The sequence below is a fragment of the Paroedura picta genome, chromosome 5 (assembly GCF_049243985.1).
Source record: "Paroedura picta isolate Pp20150507F chromosome 5, Ppicta_v3.0, whole genome shotgun sequence".
In the NCBI taxonomy this organism is placed as follows: domain Eukaryota; kingdom Metazoa; phylum Chordata; class Lepidosauria; order Squamata; family Gekkonidae; genus Paroedura; species Paroedura picta.
In genome coordinates, this window is record NC_135373.1 from 98,299,941 (window position 1) to 98,326,768 (window position 26,828).

Here is a 26,828-nt window from a genome sequence, read left to right on the forward strand (position 1 = left end):
CAGAGGTTACTTGAGGGAGCTGAGATTCTGCAGATTTTCATGAATCTTCCTCATAGGAGATTCATGGCATTGTGTGAAGGCCAGAGAACAAAGAATTTGGATCACTGGTTCACTGTGTGCATGAGGCAGTGTTCAGGCATAATGTATGCTTATCCACATGGGAAGTTGTGGTCGTGCATTTTGTCTGCTTCTGCATTTTGTCTGCTTCTGCCCATGTTGGCAGAGAGGTGCAAATGAGATTTTAGAACGGTTAGATGTATTGCCTTTGTACGAAGGGTACACACTAGGAGTATAAATGGTTTGCAGCAGCCCCCAACCTTTTTCGGGCCGGGGACCAGTCCACAAGGGGGGGAGAGGGTGGCCCAGGCACCGGCGGGCGCAAACGTACATGTGCGGAGCTGCCGCACAAACCCGCAGGTGCGGAGCTGCTGCGCCTGCACATTTGGGATCACAGATATCGAGGAATTAATGGGTGATGTGCTAAAATAAAGTGAAAGCAAAACCAGCTGTCCTGATTAATTGCCACCTGTTTGATTTGGGGGAAGTGACCTGATAATAATAATAGGTGATGGTTACCTTCGGTACACAGAAGTCTGTGGTGCTTGGAATGAAACGCAAGCTCTTGCAACTCTGAGCTACACAGTAGGGCTACATTTTGCTGGAATTCTCTGTTGGAGGTGTTGGGAAGCAGGGTAATTGGTTTACGTTCAAACAATCTCTGATAGTCTTGAAACCTCTTTGGCTGGCAAATCACTCTTTGATGTAAGGTGGCCAAGCCAGTGACATCACCAATGATGTCTGTCATTTCAAGAAGACTACAGTGATGTGAGAGCTGAGGGGAAACCAAGATATATGTACATACAGTAAAACATTATGTTTTCTGGTGTGTTTGCTATCCTCCCAGTTTAGTATCATCTGCAAATTTAATAAGCACCCCCTCTATTCCTTCACCCAAATAATTTATAAATATGTCGAACAATACAGGGCCCAGGACAGATCCCTGAGGCTCTCCGCTCTTTACTCCTCTCCAAGGGGATGGTAAACTATTAAAAAGCACCCTTAAGGTGCGATCTGTCAATCAGTTATCGATCCACCTAACAGTAATAGGATCCATACCACATTTTATCCACTTGTCAACAAGTATATTATGTGAACCTTTACCAAAAGCTTTACTGAAACTGAGATAAACTATGTCCCACAGCATTCCCCGGAACAAAGGTGGGTTTTCTTGTGCATTTTCTACCTTCTCCTTCAAGCACTTTCTCCTCTGACATGAGTCACCAAGAGCTGTGTCATTTGGAGACCGCAGTTGCCCCTGCCAAATACCACTTATCCAAATATGTGATTGCGAGCTCACTTGTTGTCTCTTGCAAACACAGCCCACTGCTCTGAAGAGTCCTGAAATGACCAGAAGGGGCTCTCCCAGGAAAGGGAGTAGTCTTTTTTGCTTCTTCATTTACTGTAAGGTTAGATGATGAGTAAAGTTTGATACCGGAGGGAGCTCAGTCTCTCACTAGCACAGTTAGCATCACCATCCATTCAACCAGAGATAAGGTATCTTGGATTTCAGTATGGGGATTTCAAACAAGAATGTGGATTTACATGACTTGTGGGGTGGGGTGGGGGGTTACATTAGCAATGTATACTGCCAAGTTGCAATGAAATAAATTATCAGTATAGCACATACTCCAAATAAGAGATTTATCACCAAGGGACAACCAGCAGTTGCTGTTTGCCAAAGGCTGTGTCAGGCAGCAAAACAAAGGGGCTTTGTGTGCTGTGGAAAAGGGATGTTGGAGTGGCCAGTGTTGCGGCATGGTGATCTAAGTGGCTAGTGCTGCATGGGGTTTGCTGCCTTTGGCACTAGCTTCCAAAACGGATCCCTTCCCCCAGTGTTGGAAGTCAAAGGTGTCTGCAGACCATATTACAAAGTCAGAACGGCAATACTGACTCTGCGATAGCCCAGAGGTGCTTTACTCTTGGTAATGGATGATATCAGGGCAGGAGCTAAACCCTGAACCGAAAGTAACAAAAATCACAAAGCCCCTCATTAGTACTTGCGTTATAGCATTGTGACAATCTATTGCGATGATCTGTTTGTTCCTCTGAATTCCCAGCTTTGATTTAAAACAAGACTGTCTAGCCCTCTTCATTGCAGACATATAAGGGAAAAGGGCTAGTGATAAGATGCCAGACATTTTGTGATTGGAGCTCCCTGTGTTGGTGGGTTTTTTAAATTTTAAAATTCATTGGGCCTGCAGATAGGGGAAGTTTGAACCTTCTACCCCATTCTGTTTCTCCACCCAGAAAGTGGACCAGTGACCTGGTATTTGTTTGTTTGTTTGTTTATTTATTTATTTGGATTTTTATACCACCCGTTCTTTACAGCTCTGAGCAGTTTACATAGAACATTATGAAATTTTACATGGAACATTATAATAATATTAATCTATAACATACAGTTTCAATACAACATCATAACAACCAAGTAACAATTTATAACACAACATAAATAACAACAACACTGGGGAGATCAAATTTGTTCAGTCATGGAAGTCATTTGTGCCACCATTTCCCATAATTCTTCGCAGCAGAGCATTAAATAGAACAAAGTTGACACAGAGAGAAAAACAGGTGATGTTAGGCATGATGGGAAAGTAGGTCTGCATGCAGAGAGAGCACATGAAGTGTTAGGCAGACTTAATTAGGTCAAGTCATGGTAGGTGCACAAAAGCACTCGCATTGCCACTGGGACAGAGATGCAATGGCAACCCACTCTTTGAACATCTAAAAACCAGGAAGAATGCCGATCTCACTCCAGCACTAGCATAACTTTGGGTAACAATCTGCTGCCCGGGGGGAGGGGGGGGTTGTCTTTCTTACAATCTGATCTAGAGTTTTAGTGAGCTTGAAAGCTTTCAGACGGTCCTAAATGTAAAGCTGTATTTGGATAGGCAATACAGAATTGTGGGCCAGCATAATTACTTACATAGTTGTACCTTAGGTGCATGGATCGTTCTTCCGTTCAGCCACCTTCACAATGCTTTCCATCAAATCACACAGCTGGATGCTCCCCAGCTGCCCATTTGATAAGAAATGACCAGGGAGTTTCTTCATGTGTGAAAGCACCGGAGTCTTTTGAAAGTGTGGGGGTTGCGTTCAATTTTTTTGCAATCAAACAGGAGACTTGTGGCACCTTCAGGAATAACAGATTTTTATTGTAGCATATTCTAGAGCCAACTTCATCAGGTACACAAAGTGAGGTCTCAGCTGACACCGATATAAATGAACAGAGAATAAAAATTGCACACAATGGGTTCAAAGGCAGACAAAAACCAAGGGGTGGAGCTTGTGAAGTTTCTACGCAAAACTCAAAAGTACATTAGATAAGCCAGGGGTAGTCAAACTGCGACCCTCCAGATGTCCATGGACTCCAATTCCCAGGTGCCCCTGAAATCTGTAGCTGACAACTGCCAATATTCCATGTTGTTGTTGTGGTTGTTGCTATTCCTGTATGGTCCCTCCCCATAGGGTGGTTCCCAATGAAAGACTAAGAAAGGCTGTCTCTAACCAACCTGCTGACTGAGAATTTTCTCAATTTTTCTGACAAACATATATATTTTTTAATTTGCCCTACTTTTCTCCTGTTCTGTGGGACTCAAAGCACCGTAAATTAGAAAAGTCAACAAACACAATTTACTACAGAGGTACATAGGAATACATAAAGCTTCATAAAATCAGCCCTTCTAATTACTCTAAAGCATAATTATCTCATAGTCGGGAATCATCAAAAGCACATTTAAATGGTTCACTTTGCATAATTTCCAGAACCTGTGCAGGGTGGGTGTTTTTTTTAACCTTCAGAGAAGCCTTTCCACAATACAGAAGTGGCTCATAGAAACATTAAAACAGTCCTGGACGGCGCTATAATCAGAGCAAACAGCAAAGATCAGAGTTGCCAAATAGGTAGGCAGAGATGGTTCTTCAGATGTGAGAGCCCCAGGTTATGAAGTACTTTAAAATTTAATACAGGCCCCCACGAGCAAATTGGGACCAGGTGTAAAGATTTTTATTGCAGCATGTGCTTTCCTGAGCTAAAGCCCATTTCATAAAATGCTTAACCCCTGTTAAGAAGCAGGCTGCCACATTCTGATCCAATGGAAGCCTTCTGTACCAACTGAAATCTTCAAGGGCAGCCCTGCAGAGAGCGTGCTGCAGTAGCCCAGTCTTGAGGATACCATATCATTGTTAAGCAAAGCTAGATTCAGTTGGGTAGTTGTGCTGGCCTGAAGCAGCAGAGCAAAGTTTGAGTTCTTTATGTAATTTCTAGGCCACTCCTCCCTCCAGGCTCAAGGTGGCGTACAATAAAAATATAGCATAAAATAATACAATAATCAGTAGTGGTTAGTGCTACCAGAGAGGTGTAGAGCTCCCATAATTAAGGCCATTAAATTATTTTAAAAGCTGATTTTCCCTACTAGGGAAGGGGAGAGGAGGGAAGGGAGGGGGGGGGCATTTCAGTGTTCTGTTGCTCATTTTGGCCTCACCCATATGCCTGGTGGAAGAGGCCCTTCAGAACTTTTAGAACAACAAAGATCTTTTTCAAGGTATAAGCTTGCACATGTTGGTTTGAAGGTACGGTGACCAGATTGTCCCACTTTTGAAGGGACATCTGGGGGTACCTGGCAAACTGTACTTATGTTGAAATTAAAAATATATATATTGCAATACTATTTTTGCATTCTGTGCATTCTATGAACCTTTTTGTTACTCCATATAGACCAGATTTTTAATCAAGAACCCCCCAGGTCAATGGTATCCCACTTTACCAATGTTAAAATCTGGTCACCTTATTTGAAGGGTACCATGGGACTCAAGCAAAGACAGATTAGCTATGGCTTTAAAAGAGTGCAGTTTCCATACCAAATGATGAAGTGATCTGAAAACTTATGCTTTAGTACAGTGGTCCCCAACCTGCGGGCCGCGGGCCGGTGCCGGGCCGCGAAGGCCATGGCGCCGAGCCGCGGTTCCCTCTCCCCGCCCCCCCCTGCAGTAAAAAACTTCCCGCAAGCTTGCGGCCCGAGAAGCTTCTTACTGCGGGAGGGGGGAGAGGGAATCATGGCCGCGCCCGCGCATTACGCACACATGGCTGGGCCGCGCATGCGCACATGTGCCATGTGCGGCCGAAATCGCACATGCGCGCAAGTGCCATGCATGCGTGCATGTGCGCAAGGGCTGTGCATGCACGATTTCGGCCACGCATGGCGCATGCGCAATGCGCTGGTGCGTCCGTGCTGGTGCGGTGCACGGGCGGGGCAGTTGCCCTGCCGGTCCCCAGCCTATAAAAGGTTGGGGACCACTGCTTTAGTAAATCTGCCAGGAATCTTGTAACACCTTAAAGATCTTTGTTGTTTTCTCAAATGGCTAGGCAGAGAAGAGACGGGGTGCTAGCAGGCAAAAGGAGCAATGAATCAGTTGCTTTTGAAAAGTGCAAAGGGAAACCTCTCCAGAGTTCCAGGAGCCAGTTTATCCAAGTTGGGTGGCAGCAAGAGCACCAGAGCAGCTTCAGGTTAGCAAACCTCTCTTACCATTTTTTCCAAATGATTTTGTATAGCCCTTCTTCCATACCATTTCAATCCAATCACACACTACAACAATTATGACTGAACAGTCCCCATCATGCCCAGAAGTCTTCCTTTCTCCCCATCCTTGTTTTGTTTAACGTCCATCCTGAAACTACAGTTGCCAATATCTCCTGGAATCACAACTGACCTCCAGACCAGGGAGATTCATTTTCCTGGAGGAAATGGACTCATGGACTGATATCCCACCAAGATCCCTCCCCTCTTCAGCATCTAACCCCAAATCTTCAGGAATTTCCCAACCAGAGTTTGTTTGTGTATTTATTATTTTATTTATATCCCTCCACTTCCAAAACATGGCTAGTGGCAGGTCACAATCATAAATATACAGTAAAATACCGCTAAAACAATAATAAAATCCCTATAAAAATCCACTCCCCAGGCAGCAAAAGATCCCTCCCCCCAATATAACAGTTGGCAACATGATGAGTTTGCGAGGACTTGATGCTTTGTGACATTTTAATAAGATAGTCCTAATAAAAGCACAGTCTTCCTGTTCTTTTTTGTATCTCTTGCTATAAATTTCTGTTCTGACAATGCTTAGCACACACACCTCCCTAGATGTCAGGATTTTTCATACTGCTGAGTTTTAAAACTAACATGTCGGTTGAACTTCCTGTTGTTGTTGTGCCTGGGAATTATTACAAAGCTTATCTTGCATACTATTTTGAACAACCTTAACTGAGTGATGATTAAACGGGAGAGCAGGCAGGGGCTGGTATGAAGTTTTGACGTGTTCCAGCAGCTTTGTTATTACCAAGAGATCCTAACAAAGCACATTTGACAAAGTGGGTTCCAGCCCACAGACAATACATTTGTGAAGCCTTAAGGTGCCACGTGACTCTGTTGTTTTGGAAGATTTGCTTGCTTGTTATAATTGCCAGTGAACATAAATTATACCCTGAGCAAGTACGGCCCAATCGTGATGGGGAAAATGGGTAACTCTACTAGAATCCAGCTGTAGTATCCATGACCATGATGTGATCTCCTCATGACATTTCATAAGCAAAACAGAAATGTTTCATGCATGACTCATGAGAATGTTTGCGTGAAGTGGGATCATATGGGCAAGTTTATACAACCTAAGCCTTTTAATGCTGTTCACACCATCTCATATTGAATATTATCGGTTGTTTTGATTGTAGATTGTTTATGTGTTTGTATGTGTAGGAAGCCAAACAGGGTCCACCCCGGTTAGTATTTGGATGCTACACAGAGGCAGGCAATGACAAGCCGCCTCTGTATGTCTCTTGCCTTAAAGCCCCTAAGGCAGGGGTAGTCAAACTGCAGCCCTCCAGATGTCCATGGACCACAATTCCCAGAAGCCCCTGCCAGCAAATGCTGGCAGGGGCTTCTGGGAATTGTAGTCCATGGACATCTGGAGGGCCGCAGTTTGACTACCCCTGCCCTAAGGGGTTGCCATAAGGCAGCTGTAACTTGACAGCACTCCCCATTTTAGCTCTATTTCAAATTGTTTTAATGGTATGTCTTATAGGTTTTAGATGTTTTTAGGATGTAGTTGTATTGTGCGTATTTTTTAATTTGTTAGCTGCTCAGTGGAGTATGCAATTTGTAAAATAAATAACTAGCCACCACAGTGTATTTTGGGTGTCAAGGCCACTTTTTTTGGGAGGGGGGGCATATTTGACCGGCCCAGTCTGTAGCAGACAGGAAGGAAGCTGAGGTAGTTTTCAGTCACACACTCTCTGCATGCTACCTAGGGCAGCTGCTCAAGGCATGGGAGCAAGACTATCAAAGAGCCAACAGTCCTCACAGCAGCTCTTGCTCCCCCTTCAAACGCCCACTTGCTCATTTCGTCTCCTTCCTACCCCACAAGAAGTCTTGCTTTAGCAGTCGCAGGATTAGGACAACAGTATCCTCCTTGGACCAGCCTCTTCTGCTGCTAAAGATCTGTGTGCAGATGCTCCCTATAATGCCAGAATGGACTTGGGGGAAAGTAAATTTCTGTTTTCTGAGGAGATGTTTCTGATGCAATGAAGCCATGCCTATCTCCAGTATGCATCTCCAAACACCGGTATTTTCTGACTCTTGGAAAAGTCACCCACTTCTCCCATTTTCTGTGAGAGAAGCCACATCCTTAAGAAGAAACCTTGGAATATGTCCTTCTCCCGTGTCTGTTTCAAAAAATATTATATACTGTTCAGAAGTGGACAATGAACAACATTTGTTATCAGAATTATAACATGGTTGCTTTGAGCATTATATGTTTCATTGGCCATATTCGTCCTTGTTTTGAAAATTAAAAGAAAAGTAATTCTTATCAACTTAGGGTGCTGTGTAAAGAAAGGCATCTTAAACAGATTCTAAGATGTCTTTCTCTGTTTAGATGCCCCCCACAAGCCTAGTTAAGCATTAGATTGTTATATAATCCCTTCTCCAAGGCCCTCTATAAGGTATAGGATACTCATGTTGTTTAATATTGAATACAAGAACATGTGCATTTAAGGATATTTCACTTTTATCCCTTTTATAATAAAAAAAAAATTGCTTAATTGGACCGAGGCAGCAAATAGGCACTTAACAACCCTTACAACAAAGAACTGGCTAAAGCCACTGAGAGAGATTTGTCTATGATTGGAAAGGCACCTATCATTCATATACAACATACTTTATTGCCTTGCCAAGCATTGCTGAATTTTTAAAATGAATGGGTACAGCCTGAGACAGTTCTGGCTAAGAACAGGAGAATTATCTCCCCACGGTCTCTGTATCATTATTCTCAATTCCTAGTTTAGTGGTAAGGATAATATACAGCCTTATGTACCCCACTAGGTGTTCAGGAAATTAGAAATGTTGGAGAAGAGTTACTGGGATGAGGGGATAGATTCAAATGGGTAGCCGTGTTGGTCTGAAGTAGCACAATAAGATCAGAGTCCAGTAGCACCTTTAAGACCAACAAAGATTTATTCAGGGCGTGAGCTTTCGAGTACTTTGTTGGTCTTAAAGGTGCTACTGGACTCTGATCTTATTGGGATGGGGGGGAGTGCTTGTCAATGAATGCATTAAGAAATTTATTTGAAACAGAGTTGGGAGAGATTCAGGTCTGTACAAAGATGGTGGTTGACTGGCTAACTATCCTTTCAAATGCTAACACAGGCCCTAGATTCAAGGGTGATCAATTGATATTTCCTCAGTGGGAGCAAGATCCCACAGGGGAATTCCTTCGGTGGAAATCTTCAGGGACCCCCGCTCTTCTGCCGACCTCCTCCTCTCCCACAATACTGTTCTAAGGGCTCATCTTCAATTTAGAGAGCATTTCAAGCTGCTGCTGGATAAAAACAGAAAAATTAACTAAACTCCACGGACAGAACTTCCTTTGGTTTATGTAAATTTTCCATGACTTCCAACCTGAAGCCAGATAATAGCTGTAGTTTTTATGTTTAGTGCTGGGGGGAAATGGCAGTGCTCCAGCCAAGGGAGAAGGCAGAAAAAAGGTTAGTCATTTTTTTGGTGTTTGAATTAAGGGGAGAGAAAAAGAACATGGTGCAGGGAGCTGTGTATTACCTGCGGAGAAAGCACCATGCTGCTTGCTGTAGGAAAGCCTGCTTGCTACTTCTGTGTTCTGCTTGGATATTTATAATTTCTATTTAAAAAAACAAATGGTTGTGTCCAATACATTCTGCTTCTAAAGGGTAAAGAAAGGCTTTTTTGGAGGGTGGACTCAATGGCATTGCACTCTGCAGAGACCACTCCCTTCCCCTAAACCCTTCCATCTCCAGGCTCCAGCCCCCAAATCTCCAGATGTTTCCGAATCCAGGGCTAGCAACCCGACCACAGAGGAGGGGGCCAGAGTTGAGCCCAGCATTGTTCTATTTTCCATCATTAATGGAGCTCTCCTGCTCAGGCAGACCTTGTTTGCAGCTAGCGGTTGGACCTCTTTGGGTGAATGAGAAGCAGAATGAGATCAGTTTGACCATTTATGCACTGGAGGTTTCATGCCGGGCTGCAGTCTGGAGTTTTAGTTATGTCAGGTTGCCCCACCTCTTCCTGCACCCACATGGGGGAACATTTGGCCCGGTGCATCTCATCCACCCCCAATTTGTGTTCTTGCATGGAAGCTGGGGCAGTGAAGTTCCCAGTGCATAAATAGTCTATGAGATGCATAGATGTTTTCCATGAAGCTTTATTTCATTTAAAGGATCCTTTCCTGGAACTCTCTGTCTGTTCCCTACTGGGTCAAGAATCCACAGGCACAGAGCAAAGTCCTTCCCGAAGGAGCCAAAGGGCCACAAGTGCAAGAGACTTAATAGGATCCCACCAAGGCTCTGGACAGTCTTGCACAAATGCAGCAAATTCTGGGTTTCATTTATTCTTGAAATTATTTTGAGGCATTTCTGCACCCCCAGCAATAAAACATATTTTACATTGCTGCTTTCATATTCATATTTCATAGTCTTGCTACTTTATTTGCTAAAAAAAAGTCCACTTGATGACCCCCCAGCCAAGAGCTACCAAGGTTTCCGTTTTCTCATAAATAACATTTTAAATGTTACTTTCCTTCCCAGAATTCTGACTCCATTAATTTGTTTTTGTCGTGTTAATAGCTGTCTCTTATGTAACAGGTTTTCATTTTCAAATATTTCCTAGACTGACATTACTTGTTTAAAATGGGGCGATGGTTCCTTTCTGTAGATGTAGATCTGTGTCCTCCTTTGCCCCCACTGGAATGCTGGGCCAGTTAGATTGATCTGATCCTAGACACTATATTAGAATGCAGGGATTTCTCCAACAACTTGGATCAAATGGCCAAATAAATTGGCATTCTGCACCTACCAACGGCCATTAGATGCAGCAGGAAAGCTTACAAACAGCACATAATGCATGCCAGGGATAGCCAAACTGTGGTTCTCCAGATGTCCGTGGAATACAATTACCATGAGCTGCTGTCAGCATGATAAGTGTGGACCATGGACATCTGGAGAGCCATAATTTGGCCACCCTAAACTCCTCAGTCATGTGCTTTGCTGTACAAGGTAGCTGATTAAAGCTTTCTTTCAGTGGTCTATGGGCTGAGGATCCTTCTGCGAGGAAGGACTGTCTGTAGCACAGCTGCGGCAAAGATGGAAGTGTCAAGCTGCAGAAATCTTCCAGGTGTTGAATAGCTGTGTGAACTCTATCTGTTTGCACCCAGAAGCTGAATCACCTTGACATCGCTGTGATGACCTTGTCATTTGTTTCACAGACAAAATAGTTTTCTTTGGTTTCACCTAGGATAATTTTTATCATTTTAAAAAAGTTTTGTAGTCTGTCTTGAGTCATAGCATGAAATAAAATAAAGGCTGGATGTCACACACATGTTTGCTGTGGGAAACATGGATATAACCCCAGTATACCCAACCTGGATAGCCCAGGCAAAGTCAGTCCCATCAGATCTCAGAAGCTATGCAGGGTCGGCCCTGGCTAGCACTTGGAAGGTGACCTCCAAGGAATACCTGGGTCGTGACATGGGGGCAAGCAATGGCAAATCACTTGCAAATGTCTCTTGCTGGAAGCCAGACTATCTTAGAGTCTCCTGGCTATATTACATATGCACTATACGATAAATAATAATAAAGACTTTGTTATATTCTACATGGTGCTGCCTTGAGACACTCTTCATGGCAACCAAAAAGCACTTTCCAGCTTCTCTTGTTCTAATCATGTGGTTAATATGCAATAATATACATAAGCTGATCAAACATGCATTCTAGCAACTGTATTTGTATTATAGGTCAAGCTAAGCCAATGCCATGTGTGAAAATGTTCTTGAGGAGTCAGGGATTCAGATCCTTTTCATTTGTGATGTTGAATTTGCCTCTGAGTTTTTCTCCCATTATTTATATTAATGTCTGATCACTGCTGGTGTGGAAGAGAAAGCAGAGGGAGGGTATTTGTAATGCAAATGAGCATCCTAGCTAATGTACGCCTCACATTCACATTCCAGTTCTTAAGCAAGGACCATTCAAGCTTCATGTGTGAAAAGATGCTCAGTCTCCTGCCCTGCTTTCCTCCCTTTCAGATTAGTTTCTGCCGACATTGCCAAACAATGTGCAGTGATGCTTGGGTGTGTGTGCAAGCAACCCTTTGTTCGTTGGGTGCTTTTTTATCCTCATAGTGCATGACAGCATTGAAAAGCTGGATCCTTTGGAAAGGCAGAGTTTCATATGTACAGAAATCTGCAATTATTCAATTCATTCAAAAGGGTGAATTTTCACATTACCTTTCCTCCCCAATCCAGACAGTTGTTTCATTTCTCAAGTTTTTAGAACAGAATTTCACACTTTCATGCAATATTTTGATATGAGGATCTTGACAAAACGAAGGATCCTTGCAGGTAACTGCAGGACTTCTGCTGAGTAGTCACATGTTGGGGCCTCCTTGTCATCTTCATGAGACCTTACCTACCAGGAACATTTAAAAAGTAGTTTAGAGACAAAAACTGAAGTGGAAAAGAAGCTACAAGCAAGAAAGGGTAAATAAAAGGCTTCAAAAACAAGAGCATTGCAGTAACCCTTGAGGAAAGGAACGACATGTGAAATCTGTGTGAGGTAATGAAAACTGGCTGTCTGCCACCCTATGGCACATACATTTTCAGAAGGCTGTTCTGTGATAAGCATTGTAGCCGATCATTACATATGGGGTGCTGCCTGCTGATCTGACTCATGGTAGCATTCCAAACAAGTGCCTCAGGAGCACAACGACTAAGGAACAGTATGTACTAAGTGGCATCACCTCTAAAATGGCAGCAATTGTCATGGATCAGGCCAAAGTACCGTCTTGGCTTCTGCCTCCAAGGAGGGAGTGGGGACAGCTCAGTTAGTAGGACAGGAAAGAACAGATTACAAGAGACAGCTGGAGAGAAAATGGAAGGCAGCCGACCTGGTTGGCTCCATTCTCTGGAACAGCAAGTTACTGAGGCTGGACTGTTATTAGCAGTATTCATTTTCAAAAACGGCTCCAGCAGAAGCTTTGTTGTTTTTTTACTGGAAGCTACTGAGCAAACAGAAAATGTGCCAGTTGTTCCTCTTTCTTCTGTTTGCTATCAACTGTGCTTTGTGCTGGCGCCAGTTCGTTCCCGCACAGGTACTTCATCAGTAAACTATGTTATTAGCTTCCCTTCCCCCTTCCATAATAGGGATTAAAGCAAGGAGGTGGTGGTATATGAAGTATACTTCTGTTCCAGTAATGTTCCCACAAAATGTTCTTAGATTAGGGCCATTTCTACCCCTTCCTGGGAGAATGATAAAGTATTCCCCCCCCCCCAGTGCACACAGAAGAGAATTCTGGGTTATCTCCAAATGACTTTAATAAGCATGATTCTTCCTGTAGAGTTAAGTTATAGCTTGGCCTTGTACCTATAAGCAATTCAAAAGTAAGGCCTATACACAAACTACCTATATTCATGTGCATGTGCCAAGAACTTCCACAAAAGATAAGGTCGGAGGGAGGAGAAAAAAACAAAATAGATAGACCTCCACAACAGCAAAATAAACCTCCAAAGAAAGAAGTACTCATATACCAGAGCCATAGCACACATAAAAAACAGGCAAGGTCTAAAAAGGATTACGTATTTGACACAATGTTATATAAATGTCAATACTTACATAACTGCAAAAATGGTTAAGCACAAAATACAACATACAAACAAAAATACAGCCATGTTTTCAGTAAATTATGTAAAGGTTGCACATGAACGCACATGAAGTTGCCTTATACGGAATCAGACCCCTGGTCTATCAAGGTCATTATTGTCTACTCAGACTAACAACATTTTCCAAGGTCTCAAGAAGAGGTCTGGACTGATTCTGCACTTACTTTGTTTATTCCGTTGTGGATCCTGCTGAATTCAGATCGATTTGAACTTGGGTCTTCCTCTATTCCCCCCCCCCTCCTTGAAACAGAAATGTATTCTGCATGTGATTAGGAAAGCTCAGAAGGAGGGGGGGAGCCAAGTGCAGCAGGAGCCTCTTTCTTTGAACATGGGGAGAGGAGAGGATTGGAAACAGCAGAGGAGAGGAAATAAATCCAAGGGGAATATCTTTGCTGAGAGAAGTTAGGGCTTCTGGAGTTTCTGCCAAGAGGAGTTAGGGCTTCCCCTTTAAGGGAAGCCTTGCAACCTGGGATTTTCTACACCGTTGGAGCCTCGCCAGCAAGTTATTTCAGGGAAAGTAGACAGTTGCACACTTACTCGTGCTGATTTTTCAGATATCGAGGCTCCTGGAGTGGATATGTAGGGGAAAGGTAGGGTCTTTCCAGATCAATCATGCTTGTTGCAGATGGAAAATTTAAATTGGCCAAAATGGAAATGGAAATTGCATTCAGTGTAGACAGCAGGGTCTGAATCGACCTGGGCTTGGAATAAAAGCTCTGTGCAGATTCAGTCCTGGTGTCCTATGGTTAGGGTTGCCAACCCTAGGTTGGAAACTTCCTAGAGATTGGGGGATGGTTCCTGGGGAAGACAGAGTTTGGGGCTGGGAGGGATCTCAGTGGGGTACAATGTCACAGAGTCCATCCTCCAAAGCATCCATTTTTTCCAGGAGAACTGATCTATGTAATTTGAAGGGCAGTTGTAATTCCAAGAGATCTCCAGACAATATCTGTAAGTTGACAACCCTAGCCACTGTAGTGGTTAATATTGGAATAGACCTGGAGAATATCCGCAACTATCATGAAGATCACAATCAACAAGTGAATCTGACAGCACAAGTAGGCAGCAATGCACACTGGGATATGCTCAATTTGATGGGAAATGGGACAGCGGGAGAGCATGTTTTCCCTCCTCTCATCCTGGCCCTATCCAAACTTAGAAATTAGACTTTGGGGCAGATTATATAGCAGATTATATAGCAGGTGACAATGCAACTCCTCTTCTGAAAACCATAATTTATTAAATACATTTGAGTCAAAAACTGAGAGTTCCAATAGCCAATGGCATAAAGGTGATCTGGAAACCACTCTGGGTAAAGTCTAGGAATGAAAGAAAGAGAGTGAGAATATGACAAGAACCTCCCATAAATCCTCACAGATTTGTGTGATTTGTGTAATGCCTTTAGTATCAGTGACTTCCTTCTTGGGAGCTTACAGCTGCAGGGAATGGCACACTGAAAGCGTCACAGACTCAGCACAATAGAGCCTTCTCACAGAGAAAGTGAAAACCAGCAGGATCTAATCAAACTGCCTTGTACTGAATCAGATCCCTGTCCTATCTAGCTCAATTGATTTTCTCCAGCGTCTGCTTCCTAAGATCCTTTAAATCAGGGGTAGTCAACCTGTGGTGCTCCAGATGTTCATGGACTACAATTCCCATGAGCCCCTGCCAGTTTGCTGGCAGGGGCTCATGGGAATTGTAGTCCATGAACATCTGGAGCACCACAGGTTGACTACCCCTGCAATGAATGGAGATGCTACAAACTGGAACTGGGGCCTTCTGCATGCAGTGCCCATTCTCTTCCACTGATCTCCTACTTGAGTGGGGTATGTTCACGTGGTTTTTAATAGCAAAAAGGGTCTGATGCAGAATACAAAAGAAGTTCTAGAATGGAAGAAATTGCTTGGTCACATGTCTCCCTCCTCCCCTTGAAAAAGGGCCTCTTAGAGGAAGTGAGCCCTTTAAGCTTCAGTGATTTCTCATTTGGGCAGCATTTGTATAACTAGCTGGGTAGCTCAGTCTCAAGAATATGATTGAGACACACAGGACCAAAACATTATGAACAACAAAACCAGCCCGTTGGGCATCAGTCCCACTTGCTCCACTCATCACCTGTGCTACGACTCTCTCATCAGACAATGTGTGAGCTGCAACATGCTGAACAGAGTTCACAAGGAAACAAGTAAGAAAGACAAGCAGCTCCATGGGATGGTGGGGGGTGGGTGGGCGGGAGGGATGGTCAGGGGTAGACTGGAATCTGATCCTGTTCTAGGAGGAAGAGATGGGAACGAAAAGAGTGAGAACGCAATAAAGTGAGAAAACGCTTTTACCCAAGGAAAAATTTGGGAGGACTCCAGGGCTGGTCCTGGGAGGCTCATGTCATTATGCTGGCTACTAGCTCTGTAAAATGGGGGTTATCTGGATTGACCTGACTATGCTGTTGGGAGTTTAGCTTTGTTGGTCTGCAGGAGAATGGCTAGATTTGAATCCAGTAGCACCTTAGAGACCAGCTATATTTTGACCGTTTGTGCACTGGAGGTTTCATGCCAGGCTGCAGGCTGTAGTTTCAGTCATGGCAGGTTGCCCCACCTCTTCCTGCACCCACATGGGGGAGCATTTGGCCTGGTGCACCTCATCCACTCCCGATTTGTGCTCCTGCACGGGAGCTGAGGCAGTGAAGTTCCCAGTGCATAAACGGTCTTTCAGAGTATTTTGAGAGTCAAAGCTCTGCATCTGACAAATGGACAAACAGAATGTTGACTCTCAGAAGCTGATGTCCCTGAAATCTTGTTGGTCTCTTCAGCGTTATGATACTCAAATCAAGGTTCTTGTGAGACTCAAAGAAATCAGAAAGGATGATGGAAACTTCCCATACATTGTGGTGCTTTGTGCAAAAGTGGAAGTATAGGAAGAAGCCCTAGTAAAAAGACATAGCAAAAGAGAGTATATTCTCAAGCAAGGGCTACACATTCATGTGTGTATCATTTGTGATTCCTACATTTCCAGTGCTGGTAGGCATTTGTATTTATTGTGCAGAAAGGTATGAGGACCAGTAAGATGCAGTGCCCAGAATGCTAGACTGGGACTGGGAGATGCAAGTCCAGTTCCCCACTTAATCCCAAACCTTGCTGAGTGACTTTGGGCCAGTCATTCTCTCCCTTAACCTGATCTGCCTCTCCATGGGTTGCTGCAAGGGTAAAAATGGAGGGGGAGAAGTTAGCACATAAAGGATTTTAACCATTGCTCTTTAAAATTCTGACATATCAGAAAGAGTAATAGACAATAGTTGTTACTTTTTAAAAAAAGAAAATTTGTGGATAGTAAGTATAGCAATACTAGTCAGTTATTACGGGGGATGGCTTAACCCAAACTAAATTAAATTAAGTACCAAAAAGTTAAAGAGATATGAATGTCTAAGCCCAATGAGTCTGTTAGTCAATTAAAATTAATAAATATTGACAGATATATAGAAATATACACATATTTGTTATGAAGTAAATTAAAAATAGATATTGGCTCATGTCACTGTTGGCTCCTGGTTTCACCAAGTTCTTCCTGACCAAGTGAGAAAATAAGGGGGAAAAATTAGGTACACAATTGAATCATTGCTATAGGAAAGTGTATCTGACCATGAGAGCAAACTCATGAGAATAAGGCTTCTGATTAACATCTTTGCCTTTGGCCACAGACAATAATTATTTAAAAACTTCAACTTGGTCAATTTGTAAGAAATGACTGCTGTATTGTAATGTCATCTATTTGGCCACTGAGGAAGGCCGATAGGCCAAAACACGTTTGCTCATGGTCAATTAGGGTCATTCCTGATTGTCATTGTACATTTTGATTCTTAATTGCGGCTATCGTGGGGGCCAAAAGCAGTTTTAAATTGCCTTTGTAACAAACACGTAAAATTTCTGTATATCTATAAGTATTAATTTTCAATTTGACTAACAGAATCATTAGGCCTAGACATTCATATCTTCTTAAGCTATTGGTGCTTAATCCATCCAAAGGTTCACAAACTACGGAGAAAGGATAGGAGCAATGGAGTTGCCAGTGAAGACGGTTATTAAAACCTTGACGTATCTGAATAAGACCCTGCCAGAGCCAGAATCCTCTGTTCGATAACCCGTTAGGTCCAAGGCCTTCCTATTCCTGCTATTATTATATGGTTAACATTTTCATTAATTTCAGCATTTAGTATTGTTGGAGTAAGAAAGAACTCCATTTTACAGACTGACTTGCAGCCCACAGGACACCTGTTTTCCCCAAAGAACTGCAAGTAGTTCTACATCTGGGTAATTTGCCTCAGGAAAAGCACACAAGAGTTATATCTCCTCCCTCTGAAACATACCCTCACATCTGCTATTAAAGCCGTAAATAGTCTAGGACTAGTGTACCTGCAGGACCACTTCTCCCACTTGGCCCCCCAACTTACACTATAGTCCGCAGACCAAAACCTGTTCAGTGTCCCTAGTCTCAAAGAGGAGAAACTGGCCTCCACCAGGGCCAGGGTATTTTCTGGCCCTGGCCCTGGCCTGGTGGAATGCTCTGCCAACTGATATCAGGCCCCTGCAGGACCTTAGTCAGTTCCACAGGGCCTGTAAGACAGCTATTCCACCAGGCCTATGGTTGAGACTGGGAATACAATACCTAATAACATCTAATTGGCTGGCCTCCCCGAGGAAACACCTGCTGAGAGAAGAACTGTTTCCGCATTAGGAGATGTATGTTGTTTTAGTCTCACTTTGGATTTCCTTTGGATGCTGTGAGTCAACTCTAGCCCTTCCGCATTTGGGCTCCCCCCCTTATTTTCCAGGCTGAAATTTGTGACATGCTTTCCAATTGAGTCTGATGGAGGCTGCTTCCCATCATGCTCTTCTCCTTTTCAAAAAATGTGGGTTGTACAAAATGGTGCCAGCTTTGTTTTCATTGTGTCCCTTAGTCCCACCATTCAGTGCCCTTTATCACCTCCTCCTTCCCCTTAGTGTCCTGAATAATTTTTTTGAAAAGAACCTGAGTTATAACATTATAATGTTACAACATTATAACACTGCTATGTAAGACTGCAAGGCTGCTGTTGTAAAACTTAGAAACAGCATTGTAACATGATCACACCTTTTTTTTTAAAAAAGGCAGATTTTTCAGAAGGGAGGGAGGGAGGGAGGAGGAAGGACGTCAATGAGGAAAAACGTGTTCCTAAACCACTCAAAATGGTGGGCACAGGGGAAAACCCTATCGCATGCATTTCTGCATTTCACAGCCCTGAATTAGACTCTGGACATTTGCCTCAGGAAATGGACAAAAAATGCAAATCCAAACAATATCCCTAATGTGGAAATAGTCAAGATATACCATCCAGAGAATGAAACCCTCTCATATTTAAAGTAATTGGCAGATGTACTGTGCTAATTGTGAACTGTTTCTAGCTTAACATGATTTTTATGTTATTTATATGATAGTATCTATCTAATGTTACCTGCCCTGAGTCTCTCAGGAAGGATGGCTTATAAGAATAAAGTAGTAGTCATTGTTATTAATATTATCATCTCTTCAAAGACATGCTTTGATCAAAGATCTCCCACTGCCATATCAAGTTGGCCTAAAACCTCCTATTTCATTCACTGAAAAAGATCCTCATCCAGCATCTGTTTTGATGGTTCCCCACCCCCTTAGCACTTTCCTGTGTTCTTGCAGCCCCATTGTGTCCTTCGCTTATCCCAGCCCCACAACTGCATGTGCTTGTAAAGTGCCGTCAAATTGCAGCCAACATTTCATACTCCTGAACATTTGCACCCCAATGCTAAGATCACCCGTACTCCAATAGAAGATGTTTTCAGAAAGTTAATTCCAAACTCTCTGGCATAACTCAACTGTCAGTCCCTGTTTTCCTCCACAGCTGCCGTCCCCAGAGTCGCCTCTACTACAAGCCAAGAAATAACACCTCCTGCTGTAGTCCTGAAGTGCCCAGCATTGATCTCAGTTGCCTTTGCATGTGCAGGGCTAGTTCTGGCTATGGCTGCAGTGCTATGGTTTGTCATCCAAAAACAAAAGAGAAGGACAAGGAAGAGAGAACTTGATGAGGAGGACCCTGAAAGTACGTATCATCAAGCCTTTGGAGTATCTTTCACCTAGTCCAATGCTGTAAATACTGCGGGCCACACCTTTGCTTGGTGTTGCCTGTGAAAGTCAAAGCAGAAGACTTTTCCTTTGGCTTTGCCCATTGAAGGTGGTGTGCAAGTGCCAATGGCTTCCCCGCTTTCCGAACTCTTCTTTTTTACTTGCCAGATCAACCTGCTTTCCTTCTTTTACCAATTATCGGGCTTACTAGATGAGCTCCTTCACTGGCGGTCTCTATGCAATGGCTGGACAGATACTTATCTTGGATGCTTGAGGCTGATCTTGCATTGAGCAGGGGGCTGGACTAGATGGCCTTTATGGCCCTTTCCAACTCTACAATTCTTTGATTTTACAGTGCTGCAAATTTCTTTTGCTTTCACATGGAATGGATCCAGATGGAACTGTTGCATGGTAAAGCCCATCAGTTTTCTGTATGCTCACATTACATATTTTTCTTCTCCCAGTTACCTTAGAAAATGTAGCTGTATCTAGAGGTCTTTCTCAATAGTTCATCATGAGGGAAGGGTGGCATAGAAATCTAGCCGGTGTGGTGTAGTAGTTAAGAATGGTGGTTTCTAATCTAGCTAGCCAGGTTTGATTTACTGCTGTTCCACATGCAGCTAGGTGGGTGACCTTGGGCTCATCACAGCACTGACAGAGCTGTTGTGACTGAGCAGTTCTGTCAGAGCTCTCTCAGCCTCACCTGCCTCACAGCATGTCTGTTATGGAGGGAGAAAGGGAAGATGATTGTAAGCTGCTTTGAGACTCTTTCAGGCAGTGAAAAGTGGGGTATAGAAAACAACTCTTCTTCTAATAAATATAAATGAAATCAAATTACAGTTCTGATAATTTGAGGGACAGGAAGCCTTGAAGGTTTAAAGTGGTAAAGTGTTTATACTACAGAAGGTCTTTTTTCGCAGTCTATCTCATATGAGCCTAACACCTGAAAATACCTTTCTTCTATTGTGCTTTATATTTCACTCCAGGTATTTAGCAGATCAGAGGATCCCAAGGCACATCCCAAGGCAATTTACTTGGGGACTGCACTTTGGGATTATCCTTCTCCCATCCACTGGCGTACACATGACTAAAACCAAGATTTCCTTGTAGCCTGTCCAAAGGTTGTAGCCTGGGATAGTCAGGAAAAAAATAAGGAGGGAGTTTTACAATCAATAAGCATATATTCTTCCCAAACAAGACTCAGAACATGTGGAAACGTTGGATAAATAATATAAGAAAGGGAATAGGCAAAGTTTCCTTTAATCTGGAAGTCAACTTCTAGAGATTTGCCTGGACCATTTAGGACTCAGCTATAGCCCAGTAAATCTTGGCCTGTTTTTTTCCCCTTTTAATCCAGAAGAGTCAAGATTTTGGTCTTCTCACATCAGACTCAAGTGGAAAAATTACAAATGAATTTGCTAGGAAGGGAAATGTTCCCAAATTCAGATAGATCCCAGGCAAGCATATATTCTAGGATTTCTTCAGATTTTTCATTGCCTCATGTCTCACAAAAAATCAAGAAAGGAAAATGAACAGAGGGGTAACTGTTGTATCCTTAGCATCTTTCTTGACTTTACTCATTAAGCGTTTTTGTTTTTCATTTAGAAACTGAAAACTGCAGCATTCCTTTTGAAAGCCAAGTTCACAAAGAACCATACCTGCCAAAAGAAGACAATTCTGATGCACTAAAATGCCTTCCTTTAAATGATTATTCACAAGGAATAACATTAAAAGATGATAGCTCAAAGATGGCAGGAAGTGATGTCACTGAGGTGGCTTCTTTTTCTTCCTGTGAAAAAGGCAATCACACCATTCCCTTGCCAGCCACTGAGCTTGGGTCAACTGTGCTGGTGACCACCAAGACAACTCAGGAAAACTTCATCAAGGAGGAGCTGCTGTGACAATGTGTTTTAAAAAGCTGAGAGTGACTATGGATCCTCATAAATGATGTAAATACCCCTGATCATAAAAGAAGAATGATGGATGGGTGGTTTGCTTTCCAGTAACTGGAGGTCAATTTATTTCCCATTTGAAAGGGGATAGAGCAGAAAATACTGAGTTGCTGTTTAAAGGATAAAAGAGAACTATTTTAACAACAGATATTTTATCATGACATAGGAAGAATGCACATTTTCATTAGGTGTAGTGTACTATAATCTAGTCGTGCCCTTAAAAGGACAAGTGGCTCTTTTCTGTGAATATTCTTGCTGATGTGAGCTGTAAACATTTTGAATCCGGTGTTGAACCTGTAGTATCTTGGAGAAACTGAGCTTCTTCCTTGCCACTTTTCTGACCATTACAATGTTTTAAATCATATTTGTTGTTGTTAAAGTTTGAAGCGTGATGAAACTCATGGGTTGTAGAGGAAAGTGTCTACGCAGATGACCTCACAATTGTTTGTGCATGAGTCTTGCTGTGCTGTACCTTTTGCTCATTCCCTGGCTAGGAATCAGAAATAGCAGGAAACAGACTCGCAGATTATGGGAAGAAAATGGTTAGATGCGTCCGGTTGGACTTTGAGCCATGCAGGACCATGGACAGAGATCAGAGCTTCTTGGCATGTCTACTGCCATACTATACTGTAACTGTCTAAATAAGTCCGGAGCTGTTTTAAATTTACTATATATTGTAAGGTGTCCATTTCATAGCAAAACTTAGCAGGGTGCAGTCAATGTGACCAGGTACAGAAGGGAGGTGTGTGAAGCTTATAAATAGAAATGCATATCCTGTGGCAGTCATCACTATCCTCAAAGGGGAAGTTTCTGAGTAGATATGCAAAGCATCTACGAGCCTAAGCATTGCTTTAGATCAGACAGAGTCCATCTAGTCACACATTCTTTTCCCAACAGCAGCCAGCCATCAGTCAAGACCTGCTGTATGTCTCTTTTCATAGAATCCTAGAATCCTAGAATCCTAGAATCATAGAGTTGGAAGGGACCTCATGGGTCATCTAGTCCAACCCCCTGCACTATGCAGGACACTCACATCCCAATCGCTTATCTACTGTAACCTGCCACCCCTTTGCCTTCACAGAATCAGCCTCTCTGTCAGATGGCTATCCAGCCTCTGTTTAAAAATCTCCAAAGATGGAGAACCCACCACCTCCCGAGAAAGTCTGTTTGCCAATACTTTCCCTGAATCTGCCCTGACCTGGATAGCCCTGGCACACCTGATCTCATCAGATCTCAGAAGTTAAGCAGGGTCTACCTTGGATGGTATTAAGATGGGGGAGACCTCCAAGGAAAACTAGGGGTCATGATGTGGAGGCAGGCAATGACAAAGCACCTCTGAATGTCTCTTACCTGGCTGCCAGACAATCCTACAATCATAGGATCTCCTGGCTGTATTACACACACACCCTATGATAAATAAATAAAGAAATCCCTGAATCTTACTTCCTGCTATTTCCAGCACTTTTGGAGGGCCCTTGGGAAAATACTGTGTCAGAAGCAATAAGGGATTAACATTCGAGAGGGGCATGACCTGTGGACAAAAGACTACACAGGGGTGACTGGAACATACTTAGTCTGATATATGAAGTGAAGTTAGAAATGTCTAAGTCTATCAAACAGTTTCTAACTCTGTTTGGGAAGGCACTAAGTGTGGTAGGCCCACTTTGGTATATTTGGATATTGGCAAATGTTTGGTTGGACCTTCGTGCTTTGAGGATCTTTGAGTTCCGTCTCAGACAGCTTGGTGTAGTGGTTAGGAGTCTGGCGAGCCGGATTTAAATCTGCACTCTCCCACATGCAACCAGCTGGGTGACTTCAGGCTCGCCACAGCACTGATAAAGCTGTTCTGAGCAAGCAGAAATATTAGGGCTCTTTCAGCCACACCCACCTCCCAGGTGTCTGTTGTGGGGAGAGGAAAGGGAAGGCGAATGTAAGCCATTTTGAGACTCCTTCAGGTACAGAAAAGAGGCATATAAGAGCCAACTCTCCTTCTTCTTCTTCTTCTTAACTGACACCCATGAAAAATGCTCTGATGCTGTTTTCTCACCATCCTGCCAACGTGCTTCTCAATCTGCCCATGGAATGTGTGTGTTTGTATTGCTTAAGGTAAAGGAGATGAATGTGATGACAGCTATTCTCACTTCTTGTATGTGAGTTTCCACAAGCCTTTTTTCAGTTCCCCTACATGAGTGAGAAAAGGACCTTTTCACCCCCAACTTTCAAGAGAGAGTCATCAGTATTTGTTCCAGTGGTCTAGCTGTGAGTCCATTGCAGCAAACACAAAAGGGAGTCAGATATATTGAAATGTAAGTTTTCCTCGGTTACAGCTTACTTTTATCAGATTCAGTATCTGACAAAATGGCCTCCAGGCAACAAACCATATTCTTGAATAAATTTGTTAGTCCTTAAGGTGCCACAAGACTCCTTCATGTTCTTATTGTTGTGGGGATTGATTTTTTCGAAACTAAGCTTTGAAGCAGATGTGAGAAGTGTTCACCTGGTAGTTTCACTCACAGCACAATGAATGTCTGGGAAAATTCCAGTGATGCATTATTTTTTTAAAAAGCATTCAAAGGAAAAAGTAAAATCCAGTATCACTGAAACAGAAAGCAAAACTCTCAGATTCTGAGCAGAGTACTTCTTTTAAGACCGAGGAACTAGTCTTCTCTAGAACTTTGAAAATGTGATTCCAAATGAATGTCTCTCTTGAGGGGGTGGAGGAAGCATAGGGATAGTAAGCGGCAACACATAAATCTGGCAACTATACTACTTAGGGAGGCTTCACACCAGGAATTGGAGAGGGGAGGGGAAAACAATACAGGAGTCTAAATTGTGTTAGAAATTTTAACTTAGTAACTAGATTTTATATTGTGTTTTAGAATGAAAGATCCTTTTACTTATGTTGTGATCCATTCTGCTGAGAGAAAGTGGAATAAAAGTTGAATAATAAGATTAAGAATTAAAAGAACAGCCCTCAAAAGTCTCTCATGGTGCCTTCAGTCTGACTTGCCAGCAAAATATCTGGCTACAGACTGAATAATTTGTTCTTTTTCGTTCTTGATTGTGGTTTATTAGGGAATAACCTGCAAATCTGCTTCACCACAGAAGAGTGTTTGAAGAAATAAGGTTGTGTGAAGGCTCCATGCTGCAAGAGATGGGGATATCCTCCTGCCACCAGGTGGCACTCTTCTACCACAGGCATAACTAAAGGAAAGGGTTGGCTCAAAGATGCATAGCTGGGGTCACTACCTGGTGGGATTTTGATTGCTCTGCCTAATTTTTAAGCTGTACTTCCAAGCCATACATAAACCTGGGTGACCCAAGTTTGTGAGAGGACCGACTTCTTAGCCTAAATGTGGGTGCCTGACTCTCAAAACCCTAAATGGTGAATTCCATGAATAATTTTCCCCACTGGAAACTGGTCAAGTCAGTCTATTGAAAGAAGAAAAATTGGTTCTTATATGCCACTTTTCTCTACCCGAAGGAGGCTCAAAGTGGCTTACAGTCGCCTTCCCTTTCCTCTCCCCACAACAGACACCCTTTGAGGAAGGTGAGGCTAAGAGAGAGCCCTGATATTCCTGCTCTGTCAGAACAGCTTTCTCAGTGCCGTGGTGAGCCCAAGGTCACCCAGCTGGTTGGGGGGAGTGCAGAATCGAACCTGGCTCACCAGATTAGAAGTTCGCACTCCTAACCACTACACCAAAGAAGGAGAAGCAGCTGGGCAGAGGTCTCCTGTAATACTGAAAAGGCAAGAGGGTTCAGAATGCGTAAAATGGACACTCTAGAGTAAGAATGCTGGATAGGGAGGGAAATTTTTCCTCTGGAAACCTCCTTTATATGCCCTCTCTAAAGTTGTCACAATTGATGGATAATCCTTGTCCATCACGCATGAAGCTGAATGGAAACTAGGTAATGGAATACTGCATATCACCCCTAAATGTTTATTACATTTTAGTTGTCACTGCTGTACTTTTTTGTGCATATTTTGGGGTATTGTGTTTGTGGATAACCAAAATTATCTTCCGACTTTTCCACCTCTGACTATGCCTGTCAGACTCCTCCGACTCCGAGGATATGTGCTTCAGATTAGTGTTATGTTATTTTGGTTAATAAAGGGTCTTGCATGGCTTCTGTTTTTAGATTTTGCTACGGACATCATGTTCATTACCCCTTCAGTAGTACATTCTGGGTGATTAGACAGAATAGGAACATTTGTCAGTACCTCTTGCGCAGAGCTGGGATTTAATCTCAGTTGGCAATTATGAGTTCGGGACAGGACAAGGGTTCTGTGCTGCAAGCCATAACCTATTCAAAGCCTTGAAAATTTAATCTCTGGCCAGTATTTTCTACCCAAAGCTGTCCATACTGACACAAATTGGCAGATTCATCATGGCTTTCCATCATGCATCTGATCCTTGCAGTCTGCATCATGGCAATTGCAAGCCACAAAATCCAAACAGCCAGCTGAACAATGGGATCCAGTGCTATTTAGAAACAACCTGGGCACAAATCAAGCCGTGGAGTTTCTCAGCCATTCTGTGTTATTTAGGATGAGTGCTGTTTAATTTGCACAATGGTCTGGAGTCAGAGGTGAGCAATGAATGGCTGCAGATAACACCAAACCACAGAGAATGGTAAGAACCAAGCCAAAGTACTAAGAAAGGAGACTGAATGGTCAACAAGCAAATCAGGGTCAGCATAGATAAATGCAAACTGATGCATACTGGGACAAAAAATCCACGTGATATATATACTGAAGGGGTCCAAAAGGATAGAGATTTATCAGGAAAGAAATCTTAGGGATATGACAGAGTTGGATGAAAAATATCAGTGCAGTGTGCTTCAGCAATAATACAGATTTATATTACATGTGAGAGAGCATCAGGAAATGGATTAAAATTAAAACAGCCAAGACTGGTAATCCTTTATGTAAGTCTGTGGTGCAGCCACAGCTGCAATCCTGTGTCAAATTCTGGCTGTTCCACCTCAGATCTAGAAAATGTACAGAAAGTACAACAAAAATGAGCAAGAGATTGGAGTTCTTACTCTGTGACAAAAGGCTAAATAACCTGGAACCTTTTGTTTTATAAAATGATAAAAAAGTATATATAAGAAACTTTTCTTCTTTTCCCATAATATTTGGACTCCCACACTAAAGATAATGAGCAGGGCAGACAATCCAAAATACATTTTCTTGCAAAGTTGGCTGAAATCATGGAACTCTCTTTAAAAGAGCTAAAACATCCCCGGAGCAAACAGTAGCCCTGGTAGCTTTAGGAAAACTCCAGGGGCAGACCGTCTCTGAAGCTCTGAGCTAAAGCTTCGGCCCTTCTCATCTCAAAACACAGAAGAGCAATCAGCATTCTTAACTCTTCTGAGTAGTTACCCATGAGTAGTTACTAACAATGCCAACAAGCCAGCTAGGTCCTGGAGGTCTCCTGATATTACACTTGATTCCCAGACCAT

The 26,828-nt window shown here is 42.9% G+C and overlaps 1 protein-coding gene across 1 annotated transcript; it reads left to right on the top strand.

Annotated features, from left to right (window-relative positions):
* The first annotated feature begins 15,289 nt into the window (after positions 1–15,289).
* On the top strand, positions 15,290–25,473 carry TNFRSF13C (TNF receptor superfamily member 13C). Its single transcript, XM_077340943.1, has 3 exons — positions 15,290–15,472; positions 19,190–19,387; positions 21,016–25,473. The coding sequence occupies exons 1-3, from the start codon at positions 15,349–15,351 to the stop codon at positions 21,309–21,311; spliced, it is 618 nt and encodes a 205-aa protein (XP_077197058.1). The 5' UTR covers positions 15,290–15,348; the 3' UTR covers positions 21,312–25,473.
* The last annotated feature ends 1,355 nt before the right edge of the window (positions 25,474–26,828 follow it).

Coding starts and splice junctions, on each gene's coding strand:
- TNFRSF13C (XM_077340943.1), top strand. CDS start 15,349: ATGAACAACAAAACCAGCCCGTTGGGCATCAGTCCCACTTGCTCCACT. Junction 15,473..19,189: donor CAGAGTTCACAAGGAAACAA/GTAAGAAAGACA, acceptor TTTCCTCCACAG/CTGCCGTCCCCAGAGTCGCC. Junction 19,388..21,015: donor TGATGAGGAGGACCCTGAAA/GTACGTATCATC, acceptor TTTTTCATTTAG/AAACTGAAAACTGCAGCATT.